At 37.4% G+C, this 25,295-nt stretch overlaps 2 protein-coding genes and 1 long non-coding RNA gene across 5 annotated transcripts in view; 2 read left to right on the top strand and 1 right to left on the bottom strand.

Annotated features, from left to right (window-relative positions):
• Positions 1–17,987, top strand: part of LOC103154054 (arg8-vasotocin receptor-like) — a 37,210-nt gene extending 19,223 nt beyond the window's left edge. For all 3 annotated transcript variants that reach the window (XM_007575200.2, XM_016662382.1, XM_016662381.1), the window contains 3 exons: positions 13,560–13,635; positions 14,275–15,365; positions 17,514–17,987. In XM_007575200.2, coding sequence (XP_007575262.1) covers positions 14,471–15,365; positions 17,514–17,785 — 1,167 coding nt within the window. In that variant the 5' untranslated portion in view covers positions 13,560–13,635; positions 14,275–14,470 and the 3' untranslated portion in view covers positions 17,786–17,987. The remainder of the gene's footprint in view (positions 1–13,559; positions 13,636–14,274; positions 15,366–17,513) is intronic.
• A 486-nt stretch (positions 17,988–18,473) lies between these two features.
• The window catches only part of LOC107833355 (uncharacterized), a 22,670-nt gene continuing 15,848 nt past the window's right edge, over positions 18,474–25,295 (bottom strand). Inside the window, exon 3 of the long non-coding RNA XR_001659084.1 lies at positions 18,474–19,485. This is a non-coding gene — a long non-coding RNA (uncharacterized LOC107833355). The remainder of the gene's footprint in view (positions 19,486–25,295) is intronic.
• The window catches only part of LOC103154026 (acyl-coenzyme A thioesterase 1-like), a 19,250-nt gene continuing 17,651 nt past the window's right edge, over positions 23,697–25,295 (top strand). Inside the window, exons 1-2 of the mRNA XM_007575163.2 lie at positions 23,697–23,707; positions 24,834–24,904. The gene's annotated coding sequence lies outside the window, so the exon portion shown is untranslated. The remainder of the gene's footprint in view (positions 23,708–24,833; positions 24,905–25,295) is intronic.

Here is a 25,295-nt window from a genome sequence, read left to right as displayed (position 1 = left end):
AATTTTCCTTTTGCTGACATTTTCCCTCTAAGTCCTATTGAAGCCGTACATTTTATCACCAAGCTGTTTGGCTTAATTAGGGTCTGAATGTTTCTGTTAATGTGATTTAAACAACTTTAGAAAGTTGTAAATATGTCTTGATGAGGAAATCCTAGAGTTAAGAGGATGTACTTTCTTTTTCAAATTTCTGTGTTGAATTTTCAGCCTCAATTATTGAATTTTCTGAACGATAAATTGTCCCAGAAATGATTGTGATAAACAATAATATTGTAGTTTTGAGACAATTTTAAGGTAATATAATAGTAATAGTGCAAGAACACATTCTCAAACTTTAATGAACATTTTACATATCTGAGTTCAATAAACAAAACAACAGAAACAACAAATAAAATAAATTAAATGCGGTCAAAATTATCCTTCAAAAAATGGTTTAGTTAGTTTCAAGACTTTTATCATCCAGAATTAGATGCAAATGGAAATCATTGAGTTTGTTTTGATTATCCTTTGGTTTGGTTGTCCTGCTTTAAAAGCTGCTTTTAGAGCAGGAAGTGATGATGTTTGAGCAGAACCGAATCCGTGTCGGTTCCCAGTGACCGCCAGCGTTTCTCATCAGCTGCATCGCTCAGTCCGCCCTCTGGGATCCACATCAGCCTCCCAAACGGGAGAAAAACTGGAATGTCGTAAAAATCTGATCACAGAACGAGGTTAAAGCCAGCGTGACAGCGTTACTGGGAGAACATATGGAGAACAGGAAGTATCCAAGTGACCTCTGACCTCCATCAGCCCTCCTAATGCCCCACATGTAAACGTCGTCCAGTTCTGAGGCCAGCGGCAGATGAGAAGCAGCAAATTAATGAGAAGAAGAAGAAGAATTCCTCCATAGCAGGCTGGGAAAACGGGTCGAATGTACGCTTTGCAGCTTCAAACGTTTGAGCTGCAAAGCTGTTCCTTTGTGCCGCTAATTTCATTTTAAAGATATTAATACAAAGGTTTCCAGAGGTCATCATCATTATCTCCAAAGGAAACGCAGCACAAATGGAAATGCCGTAAATTGACCTCTGATGATCTCTGGAACCTTTTAATTAATGTCTTTAAAATTATGGAGACTCAAACGAACATTTACACTAATTTGTTAGATGTGGGTAATGTGGTTTCTCTTTTTTACCGACAAACTTTCAGTAAGGTCTTCAACGCAGAAAATTCTGCTGCACAAACGTAGCGCAAAAAATTTGACCTAGATTTGGTTAGGTGATGTGGTTGACAAAACATTTGGGAAGGAAGATGAATCATATTTGTTGATCGTAAATGTTTTAAGTAAGATGGCGCGTTACCATGGAGACGGTAGCAAATTTTTAAAATGTTGCAGAAATAAACTATAAATTAGTTTTTGTCTACTGGTCTGAAGCGACTCAACCAGAGCAAATCGTAATGCCGTCAGATGTTTACGTTACGTAAAGCTGTTTCAGTTTCGTACATCTGGTAAGGCAGAGACATACGAGTGGAGATGAGCGTCATTTTGCCAAAAAATGCGTCATAATCTATTCTTACCCGTCATTTTATAAAAATTAAAATAACATATTCAATTAATTTCATTTCCATTTGGTTTAATTAATATTCAACAAGCTGAACAAAGAAAACGACGGCTGGACTTTTAACGTTTTGAAAGTGCAGCTGCAACAATAGTTGTATTGTTTTAGCATCCTGAACCTTTGAGTTTTATCCTGTTTTCATGAATTTAATCAAGCGACACGAAGTCTGTTATGGTTTAATTCCTTTAAAACGCGTCGTAAAGACTTGGAGATCATGGATCGCGTCAGTCTGCCAGTTGTTTCTCAAGAGGATCTCATAAAATTCCCAGAATTCATTGTCATTCTGATGTGGCTTAAATCAAACTTTATTGTGCCGTTATAAATCTTTAGTTTTGCTTTTTAAGAAGCTTGTAGTTCCCTTAAACTACAAACCTCAAGTCCAACAAAACATGGGATGGGTCTCCTGTTAGAGGGAAAACTTTGATCCTTGGTGGAATCGAGTCCCAGCAGATTTATGAAGCAGAGATTTACGTTTCAGCTCTGAGGCTTTGGGTTTTACTCCCTCCTCCGCTGCACAGGATCTGCTCTTCCTTACCGCAGATTTAGCTAAAAACACCTTTAAAGCCTCCGTGTGTGATCTGCTGTAATGGAAATGATAATTCAGCTGGAGGTTCATGGTTGGGGCTTGGAGCGGATGGTGCCACCCTCCGCATGGTTCTGGACCTGATGATGAAAGCTTTTCCACTTTTTCCCGGCTCCAGTAAATATTTGAACTGGATGGAAACGGCGAGCAAACATGGATCCGTTATCAGGGTTCCAACATGAAAACAATGTTTTGGTCCCAGACTGACCTGATTGCACAGAACCTCTTCCCCCGACCCACTGAGCAGTTCTCACGCTGCGTTCCAGCTTTACTGGGAAATTCAGATTTCCCAGTCAGAAAAATCAACTGGAACGCCGTAAAAAGTCGGATTTCCCATTGGAAAAATGGGAAAGTTACGACTTTATAGGTTGTTTTTTCTTTAAAAAAAAAAAAAAAAGAAACGACCTGGGGGTAGGGTTAGGCCTGTCACATTAAACCAATGAATTGCTTTATAAATTAAAACAAGCTCAGTAATTTATCATTTTGGGTAGAAGAGATAAAAGTCTTCAGTCTGGTGTTTTGGTCTCAACCAGCCCTGTTTATGAGAATCTTAACAATTCATTTTATTTGTTGTTTCTGTTATTTTAATTATTTTTAAAATTTAAAATGCCTTCCAGTCTCAGTGTTAAATGTTCATTAGAATTTAACGTTTATTGATCTTTGAGAATGTTTTCTTGCATTATTTTGCGATTGCCATCATATTAGATGAAAATGCTCAATATTATCATTTAACACAATAACTTCTGGACAATTTATTGTCCAGAAAAATTTGTTATCGTGACATGTATTCTCTTCGCATCAACAATAGAAATATATGTTGGAAACAGGTTTATTTTTCAACACTCACATGTAAGAGTGCGAGTTTAAGGTAACCTATTATTTAAAATTCATTTTTTTGAACGTTTTTATTCTTCAATTTGGGTCTAAAACAGTCAAAGTACTTAAAAAAACACACCCAGCCTTTATAGGCAACATGTTGGTGTTTTTGGTGAGTTGTTTCATAAACAGCAGGCACTCCGCCATTACCTAGCAACCAAAGCAGAGCCTAGCCCCGTTACCTAGCAACCAAAGCAGAGCCTAGCCCCGTTACCTAGCAACCAAAGCTGAGTTCTGGAACATTTGGTCAGTTGGTTTTAACTCTTTATGCGCTGAACAAATGGCTGCCAGAGAAGACATGAGTTTGTTATTGGCCAGCAGCAGATTATTTTGACCAATCAGACACTTTGAAGATTATCGGATTGAATTTAGTTCCACACATGGAAGTGGCACAGATCTGATTTTTATTTTTTGGGGGTGGGAAGATCTGATTTGTGCCATTAAATTCCTTATTTATAAGAATCAACACACATCTACCTTATTTAAATGGCATGTTCTCTTGTTTTTCCCATTTTGAAGAATGCTATGAGGAAATTAGACTGCTGTGTTTCATTGTAGTCATACTGATTGCTAAAAAGTCAAGTTTAGTTTAAGAATATTTTTATACTTTATTAGGATTGGTAGCAGAAACATAAGTACTTCAATTTCCCCTCTAAATAAATAATCAAATTAGATTAATTAATTTATGGCTGCTTCATTAATTAGTGTGAAGTGTAAAACTACACTATATGACAAAACATTTCTTCATTTCCAGTGTTCCATAAATGCTGTTTTTGTTTCTGAAATGTTGTCATGTTTGTGTTCCGCCCTGCAGAGTTCATCTCTGCGTGTTTCCATTTATCACCTCGATATTTTCACTCCGAGCCGTTTCAAAAAGTCGAAGGACAAACAGCTCATTGCTGTGGGAAAAAAGCCCAAAGATCCACTTTAAACGCACAAGGGCGGCCAGTGAGAGCTCACTGCTCACAAACACAAGGGCTAATTGCTGCTATAATTATTTCTGGGGTGACGGATGAAAAATACCCACATATGCGCTGCAGCTGCTTTAGAAAAAAATCAGTTGGAACAGTTCTGATGCTTACATAATACTGTACATTATGGTGCAAACAGCTAAAACCTTCAGCAACAGAAACAATCATCACTGAAAAATACCATAAATACTGTAGAACATCTCCTGTTTCAGTCAGAATGAACAATATTATCTGTATCTAAGTTAGTTTAGTCTTATTTTAAGCATACGAAGATATTTCCTCTAGAAAACTGACAAAAACACTCTGTAAGATTTTGTGTTTTTGCAGTGAAGAATGGGTCAGAACTCCAACAAACTATTCTAAGCATCTTCTGTAAGGAAACTCAAAATGTTTGAACCACATCAGAAAGCTAAAAAAATTATTCTGTCAAATACCAACTTGGAAATCTGAACAAAATGTTAAAAATTCTCATTATTGGCATTTAGGAAGCAGAAAACATGCTGGTTTTGTCATGGGGTGGTGTTGGGAGGTGGTGGTGAGAACAAATGCTGAGACCCAGATGATGATGATGAAGATGAAGATGATTTAATAAAGAGAGCTCAAACAGTCCAACACAGGCGGCATGGCAGAGAGTTTAGCACATAGCTAATTACCGGTAGCAACTGAAAAACTGAGGACTGAATAAGGGAGCTAACCAACACAGGACTTTACAGTACGACTGTGATGGCAGGCAGACAGACGACAAATGACACACGACGAGGATCCGACAAGAGACGAAGACAACAGGTGGGACTAAATACACAGGCAGGGTAATCAAGGAATGAGACGCACCTGGGAAGCAATCAACAGAAACAACAGAGACTCAGGACAGAAACTGAACACAGAAAAACCTTAAAATAAATACACAGAAACACGGATCATGACAGGTTTAACATAACAGACATGATTTCGTCTGATTGAGTGAGAAAAATGTTTGTGTATGTAAACATGTTTGCAGCTGCATAAAGCTATGACAGAGACACAAAACTGTCCACATAAAACATAAAAACACTGAAGTAAAAGCTTTTGCAGTGAATCCAGAAGATCCACACCTGGCCGTGTAGCAGGAACCCGTGACTGAGCCGCCGGGGGTCTGTGGATGTTTTCCATCTGTTTCTGTCTGCTGATCTTCCTCCTCTGCACTTCAACTTCCTCACCTCGACCTGAATCTGGACCCAGACCCGACCCTGAAGACTGGACTCTCTTCCTGATCCTGAGTCAGCAGGACTCGACTTAATTGTCTAAATTGTTGTGTGTCGGCGCCGGACTCAGAGTGGGTTCAGCTTCCTGCCTTTGCCTCCATGGAGCGAAGCCATGAGGTGGATTAGCGCTCGGAGCTGATGGGTTTGGACAGGTTTCAGGGAGAAGCAGCTGACCAGAACATCATCCTCTCAACACACCAATTGGACACATAATTTAAGGCTCTTTCATGTCTCTGAGGAAGAAGCTCAACCTGTCTCTGAACTCTCATCTGAAACTCTGAGGATTAAACTTTCCTCTGAGGCGCAGGATGATTTATTAAAAATATGAGTTGTGATTAACTCATTTAATGTCCATAGCTGCAAGCTGAAGCTTTTTTATTGACAGCACTTTGCACGTTATAAATAGTTCCCACAACTGGAAGTGATCCGCGCCTCTGAACCGCCATCTTGGTAGGCAGGAGCAGAGCATGGATGAACCAACAAAAAGAAAGTATCTGGCCACTCTTGACCAATGTGCAAGAGAGCAAATGACTGCTGTCGAGATTGATAATGGAAACATGTCAGACGATGTGGACAAGCTACTTCCACTCTCCTACCATGACAGAGCTAATTACTTACTGAACATGAAGAGTGCTACACCATGGACACACAATCAGCATTTAAACTGATTATTAAAGGACATACAAACTCTTTATGTGAATAACAAGTTTCTGATATCTGGCAAAGTAAATGTAATAAACACATAGTGCTACAGTAAATATCACTGATATCTATCTTAGTATTACACAGAGGTGGGTGGAGTACTCAAAACATTGTAATGTACTTGTATTGTTTATGTTGGATAGAAATGGGGTGAGAGCTAGTTCTAAGCTTGTAACTTCTTTATTGTTGTCATAACAGCTGCCTACCAAGATGGCTGTCAGGTCCTGGAAGTGTGACGTCACATGACAACTATGTATAATAATACTTTTTATTACAGTATTTCCAGACAGACACAATATAAAGGCGACCAGAGCAGCGTCACTGTTTTCCTGTTTCAGTTAAAATCCTGAGTCTGGTCACATGACCAAAACAAACATCACTTCCTGATCCTGAAACACAAACAGCACCAACATAGAAATAAACTTACATGTTCAGTGGAATCAACTCACTCTCTCCTTGGTTGCCTAGCAACAACCTGCTGGGTAGGAAGCAGTTTCAAGTTCCCCCAATGTCCCTAATAACTGCTTAATAATAATAATAATAATAAAACAACAATGTGGAGAAAAAACTGGATAAAACAGGAAAGGTCATATCATATTTGGCAATATTTCAGATACTTAAATCAAAAACGAATCAATAATTATATTATTGATTAGTTTTCCAGCCACATCCTCCAGAAACTATGCTGAAAACACCTAAAAACTGTTTTAATCTATGTATTAAAAATAAAATCTACACACAGTGACACAAAAAGAAAAAAAATTACATCTACAATCATTTTATTAGTCCATTTTTTTCATGTTTTCTTTCACAGAAACAGAAAAACAGATTTTCTCTGATCTTAAATCTGATTTATCACCACTGGTCCATCTGGTTTGTGGTCCAACACTTTGTCCCCTGAAGTGAAACTTCTTTTCAACATCAGTTTCTGCAGGTGGAAAGTCTTTAATCAACAATATTCCTTTGTTTCAAAACATACAAGCATCGAGGTTTGACTCAGCTAAATCAGGGTTATTGATCCTCAGCAGCAACATTCCCCACTGCTGCGGCTTTTCTGCACAGAATACAAATAAAACACATTTATTGGCCCTCTGGGCGTCGCTCTGACTTTAATAAACCATGCATTACCTCAGTGAATCTTTTTATCGCTCTCCACAGTCCACGTTTTGCAACCGGAATCATAAGCAGAGTTGAGAAGAAAGCAGTGAGACTGTAAACTGAAATGAAATTTATAGTTGAAGGGATTCACTTCTTCCACTCATCGAATCCATGCTAAGAGTTCAGGGTGTCCAAAGTCTGGACCCAGGGCCATTTCTGGCCCCTCTGAAGGATTTTTGGCTGCAAAAAGAAGTTATTCTTTTTAAGAAGAAAAATATGAGTTAATAGAACAGCTCATACTTTAATAGCTTATTTAATTGAGTCATATTCCTTAATTGCTTCTTTTATTTCTGTTCGTAATTTTGTTTTATCAAAACCAATCATTCTTGGAAATTATATCTTGGATTTCAATGAGATAACATGTATAAATAAAGGACAAATTAAAATAAAATACTTCGGGGAAAAAAGTTAAAAATTCACATTTATTAACTATGACAGTGTATAAGGGCTATACTAAAAAAATAAAATAAAACAGTGAGAATAAAGTCAGAAAACTGAGACTAGTAATACATTTATCAGAATAAAGTCATATCATATTGTTATACAATCAGAGACTTTATTCTCATATTGTTATTTAATTTTCTTGGCATGGCCCTAATGCCCCATACTAATTAACTAAGTTTTTGCATTCATCTTGATGTTGGAGTAAATAGAGCCCCAATTATTGAGCTGTTTTTACTCAAAAACAAATCTTGCTGCCCAGAAAAATAATAAAAAAGGTCAGCCAAAAAAAATTTAAAAGCTCTTGGAAAAATATCTTGTTATAAGTGAATCAATGGAACTAATACGTTTTCACCGATATTAAATTATTATTGTCTTAAAACAAGCTCCTATTTCTTGCTGTAAAGTTACTTAGAATTTTTGTCTCACTTCAAGTGTACTAAGATAGATGCACTGGAAAATAAACCGAAATACCTTGTAAGATTTAGTTTTTTGTAGCGCACATACAGCAGAAACCATTTTAGCGCTAACACAGAAGACAATCTCGATCCTTCGCCACTCTAAGCAGTTCCACCAATCAACATCCTACGTATTGCCGCTCCTGGCGGTTCCACCAATCAGCAGCGAGGAAAATAAGCGCACTTCCTGGCTTGACTGCTTAGCGAACGCCTGAAAAAAATCCACAAATCGGTAAATTTCCTCTAAGAATTTGGAGTTATCTTCCACATTAAAATCTATTAAGACATTTAGGTTCATTGTAATCATGTTGTACAAAAAGGGGAAAATATACGTTCAGAAAACTGATAGCTGCATGCTAATAAACATTTAAGCTAACATAATTTTAGCACAAGTTCTTGTTTTTTAAACGATCATTGCAGTTGCTTGTCGCATTATAACTCGACGCTGGAATATTCCCATTTCCGATTAATCATTAAACTCTAAATGAATCAAGAATTTATTAAATGGAAGGAGAATTAATATCTACCTGACGTCTAACAGATCTATCTGAGAAATGAGCTGGAAAACAAAAATCCCTTAAAGATGCTAATGCTGCGTGGAAATGGTTGCAACATTAAAAAGTTGCCTTAGCTGCAGGATCTTTAACTGCAGTTTGTCAAAAAAGAAACGGCGAGTGAGAAATCGTCTCTGAAAGCAATTAGCACCCTGAGGTTTGACAGAGTGGAGAAACAGCCCGTAATTACCGTCGATGCGCGGCAGCAGGTGATGCTTTCTCTGCGTCTGTGGGAGTGGGAGCCACGGAAGGAGACAAATGTGACCTTTACGCTTCGCCATCAGGAGAAATCCTCGAAATGTAATGGCGTGTTTAAAGCTGGCATTAATAGAGATGACGGAGCGTCATGCTGCGCCCCGTCACTGATCGCTTTCTGTTCCCTTCTCAGTTTTAGTTCATTAATTACCATTTACAGATCATTTGAAATCAACAATTTAGTTTGTTTTTTCCAGGATTTAGTCCCGTCTATCTTGTTGGAGGCAACACAATTCTTTCTTCCAATAATATTTCGAGAATAAACTTATAATATTATGACTTTAAAACAGAATAGTATGGATTTTTTCATATTTATTCTCAAAATATTTGTTTATTTTCTTTTTATTTGGACCTTTATTCTTGTACAACTTAATTCTTGTAATAATATGACTTTGTCATATTTATTTATTATTCTATCATAATCTACAATAACTGAAGAATTTCAATTAATGTTGTTAAAACATTTCATTTCAACATTATTTTCTCATTAGTATGGCCCTAATATTCCATCTTAGAATATATTTTTTTTCTGCTAATAAATAAAATTATTGCTAATTTTATTTAAGCTTTTTATTTTTACTAAGAATATTTTTATTTCTATTAAAGTTAGTTTTATCTGAAACATTTTAACGTAAAACATTCAACTTACTGATAAAAAAATTAAAATTGTACAATGATGCATTTTTAATCTTAACCGTTGTGTTTACAAATGGGGTCCAACCGACCCTTCACCCACATCACTTGTATCAGTTGCCTCAGTCCTCGCACGCACAGTCATAATTTTATGACTTCATTGTCATATTATAACGACTTTATGCTCCCATTTCGCATTTATTTTGTTTTCATTAGTATGGCCCTATTACTCCAGGATAGATTTTTTTCTGTTAACTAAATTTATCATTTAAGAGCAGATTATACTTTGTACTCAAGATATTTTTAATTTATGTCAAACTTAGTTTGATATGAAATGTTTTAATGCTAAATTTTTTTTGAAAGAAACAACTTCATTTAAAAAATATTAAATTGTGTTATGCTATATTTTTTCTTGTTTTTCATCTTAAATTTACTAAATACATAAAGTCATTACAATTTTATTCTCATGTTGTTTTTTTGGCCCTAATACATCAAGGCAGAAATCATTTAAAAGGAGCTTTAACTTTTTATTTAATATATTTTAATTTGTGTTTAACTTAGTTTGACGTGAAACGATTTATGTGAAAAAATCCAGAGAAAACTCAATGTATTGTTAAAAAAATTAACTTTAAGTTGTGCTATGTTGCATTTTCTCCCATTTTTTTTATCTTAAATTTGTTACATAAACACGCTGTATGCATAAGTAACAGAAAGAAACCAGAACCGGTGACATAATGGCTGATTGTGTTAAACACACGCAGCGTGCGCCCGGCGCGCTTATCGCCACGGATACCGGCCGCCATTATCTGTCAGTTCCGGCAAACTTTGACAGCTCCATAACTGCAGAGTCATAAATCTGTGAGTGGTGGCAGGTCTGAGCATTACCCACCATTGTTTTACCAGAACACATTATGTAACTGTCTGATCGGCAGCCGCCTCTGCTCTCGCTCCGCTCTGCATATAGATTGGACATTAAGAAACCAGCCGAGTTACTCCAGGATTTTTTCTGAATCGCGTCTCAAACCAGGTAGTTTTGAAAATAAATTCTACCAAATAAATACCAGGAGACTCAGTCGATAACAAATTTTCACACAAGTTATCGCAATTAATGATAATATTGTCGTTTTGTAACCATTTTCAAGCAACATAATGCTTATTATGGGTGCACTGATTTATCAATCGGCCAATTTATCCTTAATTTTAGGAGATTGATGATTGGCCGGTACTTGCATGTGAAAAGGGTTCTTATCTACCTCAGCAAAGGTCTAAAAATCAGCCACTGTCCTCTTCTGCTTTTCTGCCTTTAGAGGTTTAACTGTTAGACCCACCCACAATATTAACTCCGCCCACAATATTAGCCCCACCTACCAGGTTAGCCCCGCCCACAATACTAGCCCTGCCCACCAGGTCATGTCTGCACGTTTCCAGCTACCAATAATCTCTCCACTTTTCCCAATTTAGCAACTTTCTTGCAATATTTTGCAACATTTCAGATAAAAAAATAATTGGTATCAGCCAAAATTGGAATCAGCAGGTCAGGGTTTTTAAAGATCAATGATCAGCTATCAGCCAGAAAACCACAATCAGTGCAGTGCAGCCCTGATACTAATAATGCAAAAACACTTTCTCATATATCAATTAACTTTAATTTCTAATGAATATTTTAACACTGGAGCTGGAAGATATTTTAAATACCCAAAATAAACAAACAAAACAACAAATAATATTAATTATAAAGTCTCTGGAAGCAAAATTATCCTTAAAGAAAAACAGCAAATTGAAGACTTTTATCATCCAGTTTTTGGTAAAAAGAAAAAACAATAAACTATGCAAATGGAAGTTATTGATTTTGCTTTAATTTATCATGTGATTAATTGATTTATTGCTTATTGCGACAGGCCTGTCGTTGATACCGATGCTAACACCGATACTCTTTGTCATTTAAACTTGATTTATGATCAAACCGCTGACATTTTGGTGTTTTTTTTGTTTTTTACCTTTGAATTATATTATTAAAACTTAAGAAAGAATTTGAACAAAGTTGAATTAAATACTTTAATAGCTAATTAACAAGATAAACAGAAAGAATAGAACAATAAAACAAATGTGTTTTTTCCTAAATAAAGCGCAAAAAATATATAATTTCAGAGAAAGTCAAAACAAAATCTTTTTTGAGGTGGAGTTAAGAAACTACAAAACTAAACTAAAATTTCATGAGGAAATGTGAAACTTAAGTTTCCATCTGTATATATTCCGGTGAAAACAGATTATTGTCTTAAAATGGGAAGGTTGTTTTCCTGTTGTGGATGTTTAAAAGACCCAGTTGGTTTTGTTCCTGCATCAGTAAAATCATCCGGTTCCTTTAGGAATCATAAAATGGTTTTAATCCAATAAAAGCGACTTTATTAATCCCTCATCAGGCTGAAAGCTTCAACTCCTGCTTTCCTGATGAAATCAGAGAAAGCTGAAGTTTCACCAACGTTGAATTTTATTTCTGTTTTTAGCTTTTTTCTTAATGGTTGGTTGTGATGAAACAAGTTTTCACACCCTGACCTTCATTTTAATGTTTTTTGTATTTCTGCTTCAGTAAAGGGATCAGTGAGTCTAGAGATTTAATCCTTAATTTTCTTCTGGGTTTCCTCATTTTTATTACTTTAATGTTTTCAGATAATCAAATAAACTTTATTACAGGCCGTTTTCATGATTATTTCATTTATTAGGAGAGTAAAAATCAATCCACCACTGCTAATCTATTATGTAATTGTTAAACAATTATTAAGATTCAAATTCAGATATAATCAAGCAATTTCAGCTACTTTATATTCTCCTGATAGCATTAAGCTAACCTTAGCATTTTAGCTAATACATGAATGTTAGCATACTGAGTGGAGTAGGTCACTGTTACTCAAAATGCTAGTGATAACCCCCATGCTAACATTAGCATTGTAGCTAAAATAACTATTTTATCACACTGAATAGAGTACGTCTTGCTAGTAATACCTGACATGCTACTGGCAGCATTTAAGCTTACGTTAGCATTTTAGCTCATTTTAGCTTATACACTGTTTGCATCCTGAGTGGAGTAAGTCAGTGTTACGCCACATGCTAGTGATAACTTACATCCTTGTGGTAGTATCAACATGCTAGTGACTCTGTGTGCTAGTGATAGCCCTCATGCTAATGTTAGCCTTATAGCTAAAATAAGCATTTTGGCTAAGAGACTAAGGATTTTAGCTAATTCTTTTAAAGGTTTTGTTGTCTCTATTGGCCTTTATTTGAAAGTAGTTTGACAGGAAACAGGGTAATGAGAGAGAAGGAAGACATGCGGCAAAGTCGCCAGGCCGGGAATCAAACCTGCGACCACCGCCACAAAGACTAAGGCCTCAATACGTGTGTCATGCTTTGCCCGTGCTCCACCACAGCACCCTGGATCTTAGCTCATTTTTGATGTGTTGGTCACATTTAGAATACTGAATGGAGTATGTCAATGTACAGCTACATGCTGGTGATGCTATTTAAGCTAGCCTTACTGTGTTAGCTATTTTAGCGTTTTTATCATCAGTACACTGGATTCCAACATACACGCACACTTTGGCAGGCTGCTTTTAAATTTCTTCAGAAAAGTTGTGGTAATTCTGTACAGTCCAGTGTAAAACAAAAGCCCTGAAGAACTTCTGGAGGTGTCGCCTCTTATAAAAGTTAGCCTTGATCTTAAAGGCGGCAGAGCTGGAACTTTAATCTGCTTTCTGCTCTGCCTGCAGGAGTTTTCCTTCTCCATCAGGAGCGACGCAGGTTTCCCTGATTAAAAAACAAGCCGAGCCTCTGAGGTTATCTGGTTGTCGACACGCAGACCTATTAATGTCACACAGACTCGCTTTAGAGCGAGACCTAGATCTGCTAATTAGATGCTGATTACATCAACAGTTGCTGTTGATGATGAAGATTATCAATATTTAATCTGTTTTTCTACAAAGCTCCAGTTTCTACAGACGAAACATTTTCTCTTGCCTGGAATCTGGAGCTGAATGAACAAGTTATGAATTATAGAAGATCAATAAAACTATATGTTAACTAGAAATGTAATTTCTATACTTTCAGTTTCTGGTTTGCATGAATTACTGCATCAATGCGGCGTGGCATGGAGGAGATCAGCCTGCGGTTCTGGAACCTTCAGGTACTCTGGATCATTGGTTCTGGTGTCTCATCTAAAACTGAACCGATTAATTGATTATTAAAACAAACATCAACTAATTTAGTAATCAATTAATCATTAACTGGAGCCTACAGACTCAAAAAAAAGAACAAATGCCTTTTGGCAGAAATATATAAATACAATGTTTATGTTATTTAAAGAAGGACATAAAATAAATTGCAAAAGAATTACTTGGAAAAAAACTGTTTTTACATAATCAGATGGAAATTTTGGTATTTTAATTATCAAAATGACAATAATTTGTATAAGTAGCAAAAAGTATCAGGCAGGTAAAATAAATGTTTTTCCTAATCAGTTTCTTTCAATAAAAACTGATGAAACTGTAACAGAAACTGCAGCTGTGTGTCTGTGTCTGGTGAATTTCTGGTTAAAACATGTTTGTTTTTCATTCAGTGGGGAGAAAATCCAGAAATTTTACCCAAGTGAGAATACTTCAAAATAAAATTACTCAAAAGTACAGCGACATAAAAATACTTTTCAGAAAAATATTTTTTTTCCAAAGTGACTCAAATAAATGTAACTAGCTCCAACAGAACTCTGATTAAATCCATATATCAACTTAACTGTTGTTAGATGTTGAGATCTGGGCTGGTTTTGCAGGTTTTACGTTGTTTTGGGCTGGAGACTGGCAACCTGAGCGTGTTGACTCAGGGCACCAAACGGGCTAGGACCGCCCCTGCGTGCATGGGGTTTCCACAGGAACCTCTAAAAGAGGCAGACCCGCATCAGCTGCGCCCAGACGCAGCATCTCCTGCTGTTTGTCCCCTCTCCGCCTCCGTCTCTCCGGAGCGCCACCATGCGCTCCTTCAACGCCACGCAGCGGAACCTGAGCGGTACCGCCAACCACTCCGACCCGTTCGGGCGCAACGAGGAGGTGGCCAAGCTGGAGATCACGGTGCTGAGCCTGGCGTTCGTGGCGGCGGTGGCGGGGAACCTGAGCGTCCTGCTGGCCATGCTGCGCAGCCGCAGAAAGCTGTCGCGCATGCACCTGTTCATGAAGCACCTGAGCCTGGCCGACCTGGTGGTCGCCTTCTTCCAGGTGCTGCCGCAGCTCTGCTGGGAGGTCACCTTCCGCTTCTACGGGCCGGACTTCCTGTGCCGCATCGTGAAGCACCTGCAGGTTCTGGGCATGTTCGCCTCCACCTACATGATGGTGATGATGACCGTGGACCGCTACGTGGCCATCTGCCACCCGCTGCGCAGCCTGCAGCAGCCCACGCAGCGCGCGTACATCATGATCAGCTGCAGCTGGGCGTGCAGCCTGCTGCTCAGCTCCCCGCAGTACTTCATCTTCTCCCTCAGCGAGGTTCGGCCCGGTTCGGCCGTTTACGACTGCTGGGGTCACTTCGTGGAGCCGTGGGGGCTGCGCGCCTACATCACCTGGATCACGGCGGGGATCTTCCTGGTTCCGGTGGCCGTGCTGGTGTTCTGCTACGGCTTCATCTGCAGGACGATCTGGAGGAACCTGAAGGGCAAGACGCGCAGGAAGAGCGCGGCGGACGCTTCGGCAGCGGGCGGCAGGTCCAGGATCCTGGGCAGGAACTCCGTCAGCAGCGTCTCCACCATCTCCCGCGCCAAATTACGCACCGTTAAGATGACTTTCGTGATCGTGGTGGCTTACGTGGTGTGCTGGGCTCCGTTCTTCACCGTTCAGATGTGGTCCGTGTGGGACAAAACCTTCTCCTGGCACGGTGGGTCTTACTTTCTACTCCCAAATTATAATAAAATATAGTTTTTATTCCTGTAGCGCTTTTGTAACGACGCGTAAAAGACGCAAATCTGCGCTTTTTCTCTGCAAAAACTGATTTTTAAATGAAAATAAACAAACTGTTCATTTTTCTTTTCATAACAGCTTTTAACTTCCTGTTTTATGTTTTATTTGATTTACTGAAGTTCTCTGTTTGTAATTTAGCTCAATTCCTGGAAAGTTTGAGTGTTTTTACAAGATTTCCTCCTGGTACCGCATATCTCACTTCCTGCTGCTAAATAATTATAGATTTTATTTGTATAGCGCTTTTCTAAAGAGGCTCAGATGCAGATCCGCGCTTTTAGTCTGTAAAACTGAAATTTTTATGAAAATAAATCAAGAAAATGTTTATTTTCCTTTCCACAATGTCATGTTTTATGTTTTGTTTGACTGCTGTCTTACATCCTGACACCGTTGGTCTTACTTTCTGCTTCTATATAATAATAATAGATTTTATTTATATTGGGAGTTAAAGGGCAGATCTGCACTTTTTGTTTGCAAAACGGAATATTTTACAAAAATTAATCAGCAAACTGTTGATTTTCTTCTCCCTAAAAGCTTTTAATCTATGATTAATGTCCAGTTTTATATTTTGATTCCTGAGTGTTTAGAAAAGATAAATAAAATTATTATTATAAGTTTTAGTATTATATCTTCATCCAAACTGTTCTTTGTCTCGTTCTAAACTTTTAAAATTAAATTATAAGTTAAATCTCTAAATGACGAAAAACGTCTTTAGTACTAATTAATCATCCTGTATCCACAATAATTCACTTTAATTTATATTTGCTGTAATTAAATAATTAAATAAAAATGTAATCATACATTTATTTGTCTTCTGTTACCTAAAAATGCAATTTGTCATTTTTAAAAATGTAGTTTTTGATGTTTACACAAATTAGTTAAAGTTTCATTTTCCTTTAAAATCAACAAGAAATTATATTTTTTAATGAAAAAAACAGATATAAACTAAATCTATTGAGTTTTTTTTTACATAAAGAATGAACAAAAAAATGTTTTACAGCACTAAAAGACTGAGAGGAAAAAGTATTTTCATGAAAATTAAAACTATAAACCATTTATGTTAATACATCAGAAGGTGAAATCATGAGGAAAAAGTGTTAAAATGTTGAGGAAAACTTTTCACATGTTTGGATTCAATGGAGTGAAGAAGTGACAAATTCTTCAATGTTTGAAACAACAACTGGTAACAGCAGCTGAAAGTTCATAAAAATCTTTATCGGTGATGATAAACGGACCAATAATAACATCAGCCGATATCGATATATCGCATTTATTAATGAGGTTACAAAGTTATAATATTACAGGGGAAAAGTCAGAATAAAATCATATTGCAAGAGTAAAGCTGAATAAGAATAAAGTCAAAATAATAGCAGAAGAAAGTCGTTATTATACAAGAATATAGCGAGATTATCAAAGTAAAGTCGTACAACAATAATGTCCAAACAATGACAACAGAGTCGTAATTATTAGAGAATAATGTCATAACATTACCAGAATAAAGCTGTACGACAAAAAAGCTGAAATAATGCAAGAATTAATTTGTCCGACAAAAGAGTTGTAATCTCTTAAAGTCGTACGAGAAAAAAGTCGTAATAACATGAGACTAAATTCAGAAAAAAGTTGTATGAGAATGAAGTCAAAATACTAGAAGAATAAAGTTGTACGAGGGGAAAAAAATGAAAAACGAGAATAAAGTTGTTACAACTTTATTTTCAAAATATCACAACTTTATTCTTGTAATTTTATTGGGGCCTGCCCATAGCAATGCATAGGGAGAGCAGTGACTGACCTGCGAAGCAGGAACATAATGCTGCTTTGCAGCATTATGTTAAAATTTTCTAGTTTTATTTTATTCCCGTAGTTTGACCCCCATCACCAAATATGCAAATTAGATGTTGACATCATCCAGTGACTTTTATAGGCAGCCAATAGCTAATTCCCTTGCTGAGACATTTATGTCAATGGGTTCAGACTCCAGAAGCGATTCAAGCTGTTATTCATCCAGTTGAAATGCTGTTGAAACTCAGCCTGGTGATTTTTTAAAAATGTAATTTTTTTCGCCCTGCAGACTCGGAGAACCCGGCGGTGACGCTGTCCGCCCTGCTGGCCAGCCTCAACAGCTGCTGCAACCCCTGGATCTACATGATCTTCAGCGGCCACCTGCTGTCGGACTTCCTGGGCCTGCTGCCCTGCTGCCGCCGGCTGCGGGACCGGCTGCGGCAGCAGGACTCGGACAGCAGCATCCGGCGCACCACGCTGCTGTCCCGCCTGCAGGCGCCGCGCCCGTCCGACCTCAACTTCACCTTCAAAAACTGTCCGCCGGCCACGCTGGCGTCCTGACTGCAGACCCGCCCGACCGGCTAGCATCAGCCCAGGGAGCTAAAGGAGAGCTCGGTTCGGTCCAAACGGGGAACGTTCACTATCCGCTGTGGGTTCAGCAGCACTTTTCATGGCGGCTTTGTTAAAGGGGCAGTATCATGTAAAAACAACTTGATTTTTTATTTTACTTTCCATCATGTTTTACTGTTTTTCCCTGGTGAAAAACAAATTAGCCAGCAGCAATTAGCAAACACCTGGTGGAACTGCTGAGCTCGTTACGGAGTTATTCTCAGAGCAACGCTGGTAAAACCGTAGTTAAAGGGTTAATAGAGGAGCCATGTTGGGATGTCTTCCTGAAGGCGGAGCTTCTTAAAGAGACAGACCCTAACCCAATTTTAAATTACAATGTAAAACTTCTTCTAAGTAATGTTTGATATATACAGCGTTTTTATAACAGTTGACTGTAACATAGTTACTTAATCATGCTATAAAATGGAAAACACATCATACTGCCTCTTTAACATATTTCAGATATAACATAAAGGAATATGGCCGCCAAAAAGGATGGTTTACCAATACAAGCTGGTGCTAAGCAGTTATTAAATAAAAGTCACCTGGAAGCCATAATTGTTTTTGGCTTTAAGGACAACTAAGATAAAAGAAAACCTAAAATGTGGCCAAAAGTTTGTTTATTCACCTTTTTTGGGGGGGTTGTAAATTCTTCTAAGCTTAAATAAACATCCAATAAATTTGGATTAATGAAAAAATATTGAGAATAATCTGGATTACCATCTGCTGGAATCCTAAAACTCCAAAACACAATTTAGATATTATTCATGGTTGTTCTACTTAGCTGAGCAAATTCTGGTTTTGGGTTAGACTTGAGGATCTAAAATGTGTTGTGAGCCAAAAAGCAGCTAAAAACAATAAAAACTGAACAACATAATTATGTTTCCAGTTTCCACTCATGTATTTTCCTTCGTAGGCAGAATGATGTCTTCAGAGGATTTGCTTTCTGTTTGTATTTTCTAAAAAATAATCCAGTAAGCTGTTCTCCTGGCCTGTAGGTTTGTTGTGTTACTCGCTCAGTTTCCTTCAGTAGAAAACGATGATTATTGTTCAGGCCTGAAACAGGGACATTAATTTCCTGACAGCTGGTGTCTAATGACCTTCATGGGAAGTTTAAATCTTCATTGTAAATACAGGAACCAGATCTGGAATGTCAGCTTTGCAATTTTATTATATTCTCGGTATGTTTACATTTCTTACATAAATACTGAGAATATACAGGTTTTTTATTAACCTTAAAGCTAATTAGGTGATTAAATAACATTTCCCCAAGAGGAAAATCACTGATTCTCCTTCATAGAAACCATTAAAACCTTTGAACTTCTTGTTGTTAGAAAAGGAAAATGTGGCTGTAGTTGAACTTGATTTAAGTTAATTTCTTGAATGGAAACCGATTCAAACCCAGTTTATAAAACCTAATGGATGTAATTTAGTTTACATTCATGGAAGTTTTCTTTACCAAGTCAAACTCCTTTACTGGTTGAGGTTTGGGTCATTTATTTACCTCATCCCCTCATACTGGTTTCAAATTAACCTTTTGCTGCATTTATTCTTGTCACTTCTCTTCCATCAGCCCAGTTCATCCCACTCATCCTCCTCATTCCCATCCTGACCAGTTTTCATCCCACTTATCCTCCTCATTCTTCCCCCATCTCACTCATCCTCCTTAACTTTGGAATAACTTTGCACACCATGATGTTTAAGCTGAAACTGTTATTGTTTGTACATTTTTTCTCATGTAAATATCTTGTTTACTTATGAGCTCCTCCTACAGGGGGCGCTGCAGACGCATGTTTAAATTGTTTACTCCATAAATTGACATAAAAATAGTTTAAACTGTGGCGGGTTATAAATTGATGTGCACTTTGTTTAATGCGATAAGTAATGTAAATATTCGTGTTTTGTGATGTGATTTGAAGTTTTGTGATGTTTGAATTTTTGTGCGTTGCGTTTGGATGGTACTGGGTCCCTCAGGTGTTGCAGATTGTACCAAGCTGTTGTCTGTCTGCATGTTGTAGAGCACACATAATTAAAAAATGAAAATTTTATGTAATTTCATGTCTTAGTTTTTGAGTTTTTTATTATTATTCCTGCTTTTGATGCTTAAACAGTGAAATATCCTCTTAGATATCCGGATATAGGACACCATGGACAGGAAATGGTCTCTAATCCATAGTTGTTATGCTGATTTTTGCCCCAATTTTCCCGTTCTGACAATGTTAAGAACACCCTGATCTAAAGGTAAACTTAAGCAATATTCCTGCAGGTTATGGAATGCCAGGAGTGATTCGGTCTGCTTGGAAGGACTTTAGAAACACTCCGATCCCAAAGTTGGGCTTTTCAACATGTTGGATTGTCTTGGCCTGATATTGCAACATGTATTGTGTTCACTAGAGTACAAACAAGAATGCAGCCTTTTGAATATGAGGAGTAACCAATCAGAAAGTGAGGTGAAATCTAAATACATCTGCCGTTGAGCACCAGGAAGTCCAGTGGACGTTGGCGACGTCTTCGTATCGTTTTGCTCTGTTAAACACAGTGAACAATCTATCACTGTTGCTTCTTTCCAGTCAGCCATGTTTGTTTGCTCTGAACTCATGATTGGTCTAGAGTGGTCTTCAGTTTGTAGTGTAGTGTTGGAGGATATTTTCTTGACACCATGTCTATGTCACAAAGCTCCAGCCGTCAGACTGGTTTCTTCAACATCAACGGCCTCCATTGTCACCAGATCTCAACCCAACAGTGCCACATCTTTCTACAGGATGATCTGGAGCCATGAGAGTCACATCATGAGATGTCCAGCAACTCATGAATCCAATCTTTGAAGGACATTGCAGACCTGGGGTTGGTCTTAAAGCCATTTCTGGCATGGTGCGCCTGTAGACTTGGCTGGTAAGTATACCGTCTCATCTGGAAGACATCCTGAATGTGTCCTGATCAGATGCTCAACCACCCTTCAGATGACGCTCATTTCAGCTGATTGTGTCTCTTGAGAGTTTGAACACATCTGGATCAGCAAATCCAGATCTCCAAGCAGATGAAAGTGATCTATCCATCCTTCTGCTATCGTTTAGGAACATAGAGATTGAGATATTTGAACTCCTCCAGTTGAGGCAAAGAGGAGGAGACCGTTATCAGGTCAGAGCTGTGGTTCCTGTCCTGGTTCCTTCACTCTTAATTGAGCTCCTTTACTGGGGAAGGGTCTTTGGTTGGGGATGCCTGTAGAACATCGTCTGTTAGAAAACCAAGACAGTCTGAAATTTGCAGATCTTTCTTTGTGGAATTTGCAGATTCTCTCCAAGTTCATCAACTTGTCCAAACAACTTGCATGCTAGTTTGAGAGTAGAGTTTAAAAAACTGGTGAAGAATCTGTTTTATAACATTTAAATTCACTAATTTACCAGGTTTAGTCAATGAAGAGTCCTTCTGCAAATGAAATAAAAGCACTAAACCGTGGATGTTCAAACAAAAGAATAAGAAAAGCAGAAGCCAGTGGAGGCAGACTGGGAGCTGCTGCTTCCAGATTCAACCTCTTTAGAAAGTCAGAAGCTCAAAGTGTTCCCCTCAGAGGTTATGATGAAAGGAACAATAATTTCCTGTCTGCGATAACTTAATTAGTTTGGAAGCACCTAAAGTGATTAAATAGCACACTTCCTGCTGGGCTTTTTAACTGCCCTGCTCCTGAACAAAAACACATCCCTCCGATGGGAAAATTATTGAAAGCTGTCATCCAGATATGCAACAGCTGTTAAAACAAATTTGGAAAAAATATATATATATTATTTTTCAGGTAGAAAACTCAGAAGCCAAAGCCAATGTGAAGGTAACTGTTCTGTTAGTGTTCATATGAAGTGTTTTGTAAACTATGACTTTTTGCTGTTTGAAATTTAGGAACTAAGTTGTCTCCAAATGACGCTATATTGACTCTTCATCTTCTTCTATTGCTAACTAGCTGGCACCTGACAGCACCAACACTTCCATACCCTCCCTTCATCAATTTGTCCAAGCATGTTAGCTTGAGAACAAATTGTAACGATGTCAATTCTGATCACATTGGTGGAGAATTTAATCAGAATTTGATCCATAAATATTGAATGAGCAAGCTAACTATTTAGCTCTAATTAAATACTTAGCTCAGAGATAGCTAAATGTTTAGCTATCAGGTAGCTAAGTATTTAGTTAGCTATGAGCTAAATAATAATAATAAATAAATAAATGATAATTACCAAAATAATTAACTTGCTAACTAAACCTTTAGCTTACTAACTGACAAATTAACCCCCATTTTTTCCCACTGAAAAACCCTAAAATATGGCTGCTAAGTTTTGACTGTTTAACTTTATGAACGCCTTCCCATTTATATGTTTATAAATGAAGCAATCTGTTAGTAAAAGGTTGAACCTGCTGTGGGAATGTTTTAGTTTTCCGTCTGGTTTTAAGGAATTTCAGTTCAATATCAATCACTCTGTCAACGCGGCCCCAGCTTATCAACGAGCTGAGGTCAGGAAATAAGAGAAAGGAAGTGCATTGTTTAAGACAGGAAGTGGAGATGAATGCAGCAGAGCAAGGCGGCCGACTCTTAAAAAGGAGCAGTTTAGTGATGAAAGTGGTCAGGGTGGAGACCCGTCCTGTACGCTGCCTTTAAGTAGCCTCTATCTGTCTATACATCCACATCCCAGCCTAATTTACATCTAGCCGCTGTAAGTGAGCCAGCATGTGGTCATTAAAATATTAAACTGAAGCTTTTCCAACTTCCTGTAGCAGCTAGCTGCACTGCAGTAAAATATTGTTGGGATCGCTTCACTTCCTTGCTATGGTCCACATTTCTCCCTGTGTTTATTTTTTTTGACCAGCTAAGTGTAATTGGTGCACAGCTTTAAATGTGGGAGGCGAAAATATTAATTGTCCTTTTTGACGCCAGTCACGGCTAAGTGCAGCCATGTTGTAATCTGAAGGAGAACAGAACATGTAATAATTAACTTTACAGGCAGACGGGTATCTTGTTAGAACAGAACTGCTTCTCATGTCTTTTAATGTCAACAGCGAACTGAAGCTGGATCACAGCTTCTCCTCGTTTTGTTTTGAATGTATTTGAAGATGCTTTGAGTCATTTAGTCTCTTCATTGTTGTTTTTTTATTTATTTATTTATTTGGTCTTTTTAAAATTACTCATTGAAGACCCAACATTATGCAGTATTACAGGTTCAGCAACGCATTTTTCTTAACACAATATGTTTTAAGATTAATTTTTATCTGCATTAGGAAGACGATACTATGCAGTAGTAATTTCACTGGTATCTGATAAGCGCTGCTTGCATCATTTATTGCATTTTTTTCATGTTTTCATAGCAGAAAAATGCAGATCAAGATACATATCTGGAAAATGGGAATATGTTCTGCAGAACCCAGATTCTGATCAATTGCAACCAAGAATGTTGATTTTAATCTTACCAAAGCTTCTCTTTAGCCTAATTTGTCCTATTAGTCAAGCTTTATGCATAAAGTTTCCAGTAAACAGCTATTTACTCCAGTTTCCTCCACAAGCAGAACCCCATGCTGGCAGTCTTAACTGGATTATGTTGCATCATATATGGAAAAACAGAAGTTTCAGTTTGGTTGGATGACGACCTTTTGGAAAGGTCTTGAGTTTTGTAAGATTTTTAGCAGAAAATTCAAATTCAAAAAACTTTCTAAATATTTAGAACGAATGTTGCAGGTCTGCCAGAGCGAGGAAATTGTGTGAGTGTTGGTACAATCTGTCCTGCTGCAGAAACACTTTTATGTTTAGCTGCCTGAATGTTTAACTTCTTAAATGTCATCCTTTCACAGCGTTTCTCCTTTTAAACTGGACCCGGTGACGGTGTCAGTCTTTGGGTAATGGTGCTGTCTTTTTCTCTGTCTGATTCACTATTTTATTTAATTAACAATGTTTTTAAAACAGTAAACCCGTGGCAATAACTTTACTTTTTTCCTGCTTTTTTATTTTTCAAATGGATAAATTAAATCTGCAATTGAATGTTTGCCAGTTATTGTAATGTATTTTATTAATCGGTTTTGTTTAATTTGGTCATCATAAACCTTGTAGTTGAATTTTAAATTAAAATACCAACAAATTTCAAGTTTTGATTTCTTCATTGTGCATAAATTAGGTGTCTTGCTGCCCACTGCTGGTCTAAGTGCTACCTTTGCTTGCACATTCCGTGGGCCGGCTCGGCTTTGCTCAATAAACATGGCTGAGAAGTATAACAGTTTCGTGGAAAGATAAGTGGTAAAAAAAAGGATCAAAAAATGAAAATAAGTAAGCAAACATGACAAAATATCCTCAAATATTCCCTGAATTTAAAGTTAAGCGATGTTAATTTTTACGAGGAACTTGAACTGAACACGCAGCATTTAACGTGCCACCATGTTTATTCCTCCACTTTTCCCTTTTGTTTATAGACTGTCGTAAATGTAAGTAAAGCCGAACTGACAACAGAGCGGCTAAATTTAAAATGAACAAGCTTAGGTTTAGTCAACGGTCGTTTTAAGTTAGTAAAAGTAATATTTTTTAAGTTGAAGCGTTAGCTTCCTTTTGCAATACTGTTAAAGTTACCGCGTTTGACACGAAGCGTTTTTCACAACAACTTTCTGCCTATTTTAACGGTCCGACAGCACTAAGAAAAACATATGTGAATGAGAGAAGCTTTATTGTAAATTCGGCTGTAATGAAATAAAGCTTATATAAAGACAAAAAGTAAAAAAGAAGCAACAACAACAAAAAAAAAAAACTCCGTGACGTGATGACGCAGTTGGTTTGATTACCATTTTGGCGTGACTTTTAAACTTTAAATAGGTTTTGGTTGATGATTTTTCTGAAGAAATGAATGCAAAACCGTGCAGTGGTTCGCTGATTTGCTGAACTGAGTTTAGCTGTGCTGAAGGGTTAAGGCCGAAGTCCTGGACTGTCCGATGTTTAACGTGGCATCTTTCCATCTTTTATCTTAATTTGTCAACAAAGAGACGTGGAGGTTCATTTGGGTCCAGTTCGGTGGAAACAGGTGACCGCGACGGGCTGCAGGACGTTTTCAGGTGAGTCTTCTTATATTTTTCCATCAGCTGGAAAAACATTGCAAAAACACATATCTTTACCAACTATGTTTGGTCTAGTTTCTAGTTCAAATATCTTGGTACACTTGAAATAATAGAAAACTAACGTACAAGTCAATTTTCACAAGATATTGATGGAAAACTACTGGCTTTACTGACAGATTATTTCACTTATAACATGGGACAAAAGTCTTGTTTCAGTTTTAAAAAAATGTCTACCAGTGAAACTAGTACTTTTTAAAATTGATATTAAGGAATTATTGACTTAAAAAGCTACTATATCTTACTGAAAAGTTACATATTGGTTAGTTTTGTTGTTATTTCAAGTTTTGTTGTCATTTCAAGTGCACTAAGGTATTTGCACTAGAAACTA

This window comes from Poecilia formosa, unplaced genomic scaffold (genome assembly GCF_000485575.1).
Source record: "Poecilia formosa unplaced genomic scaffold, Poecilia_formosa-5.1.2 Scaffold371, whole genome shotgun sequence".
In the NCBI taxonomy this organism is placed as follows: Eukaryota; Metazoa; Chordata; class Actinopteri; order Cyprinodontiformes; family Poeciliidae; genus Poecilia; species Poecilia formosa.
Note: the sequence above shows the minus strand (reverse complement) of the source record. Positions and strands in the feature narration are given on the sequence as shown.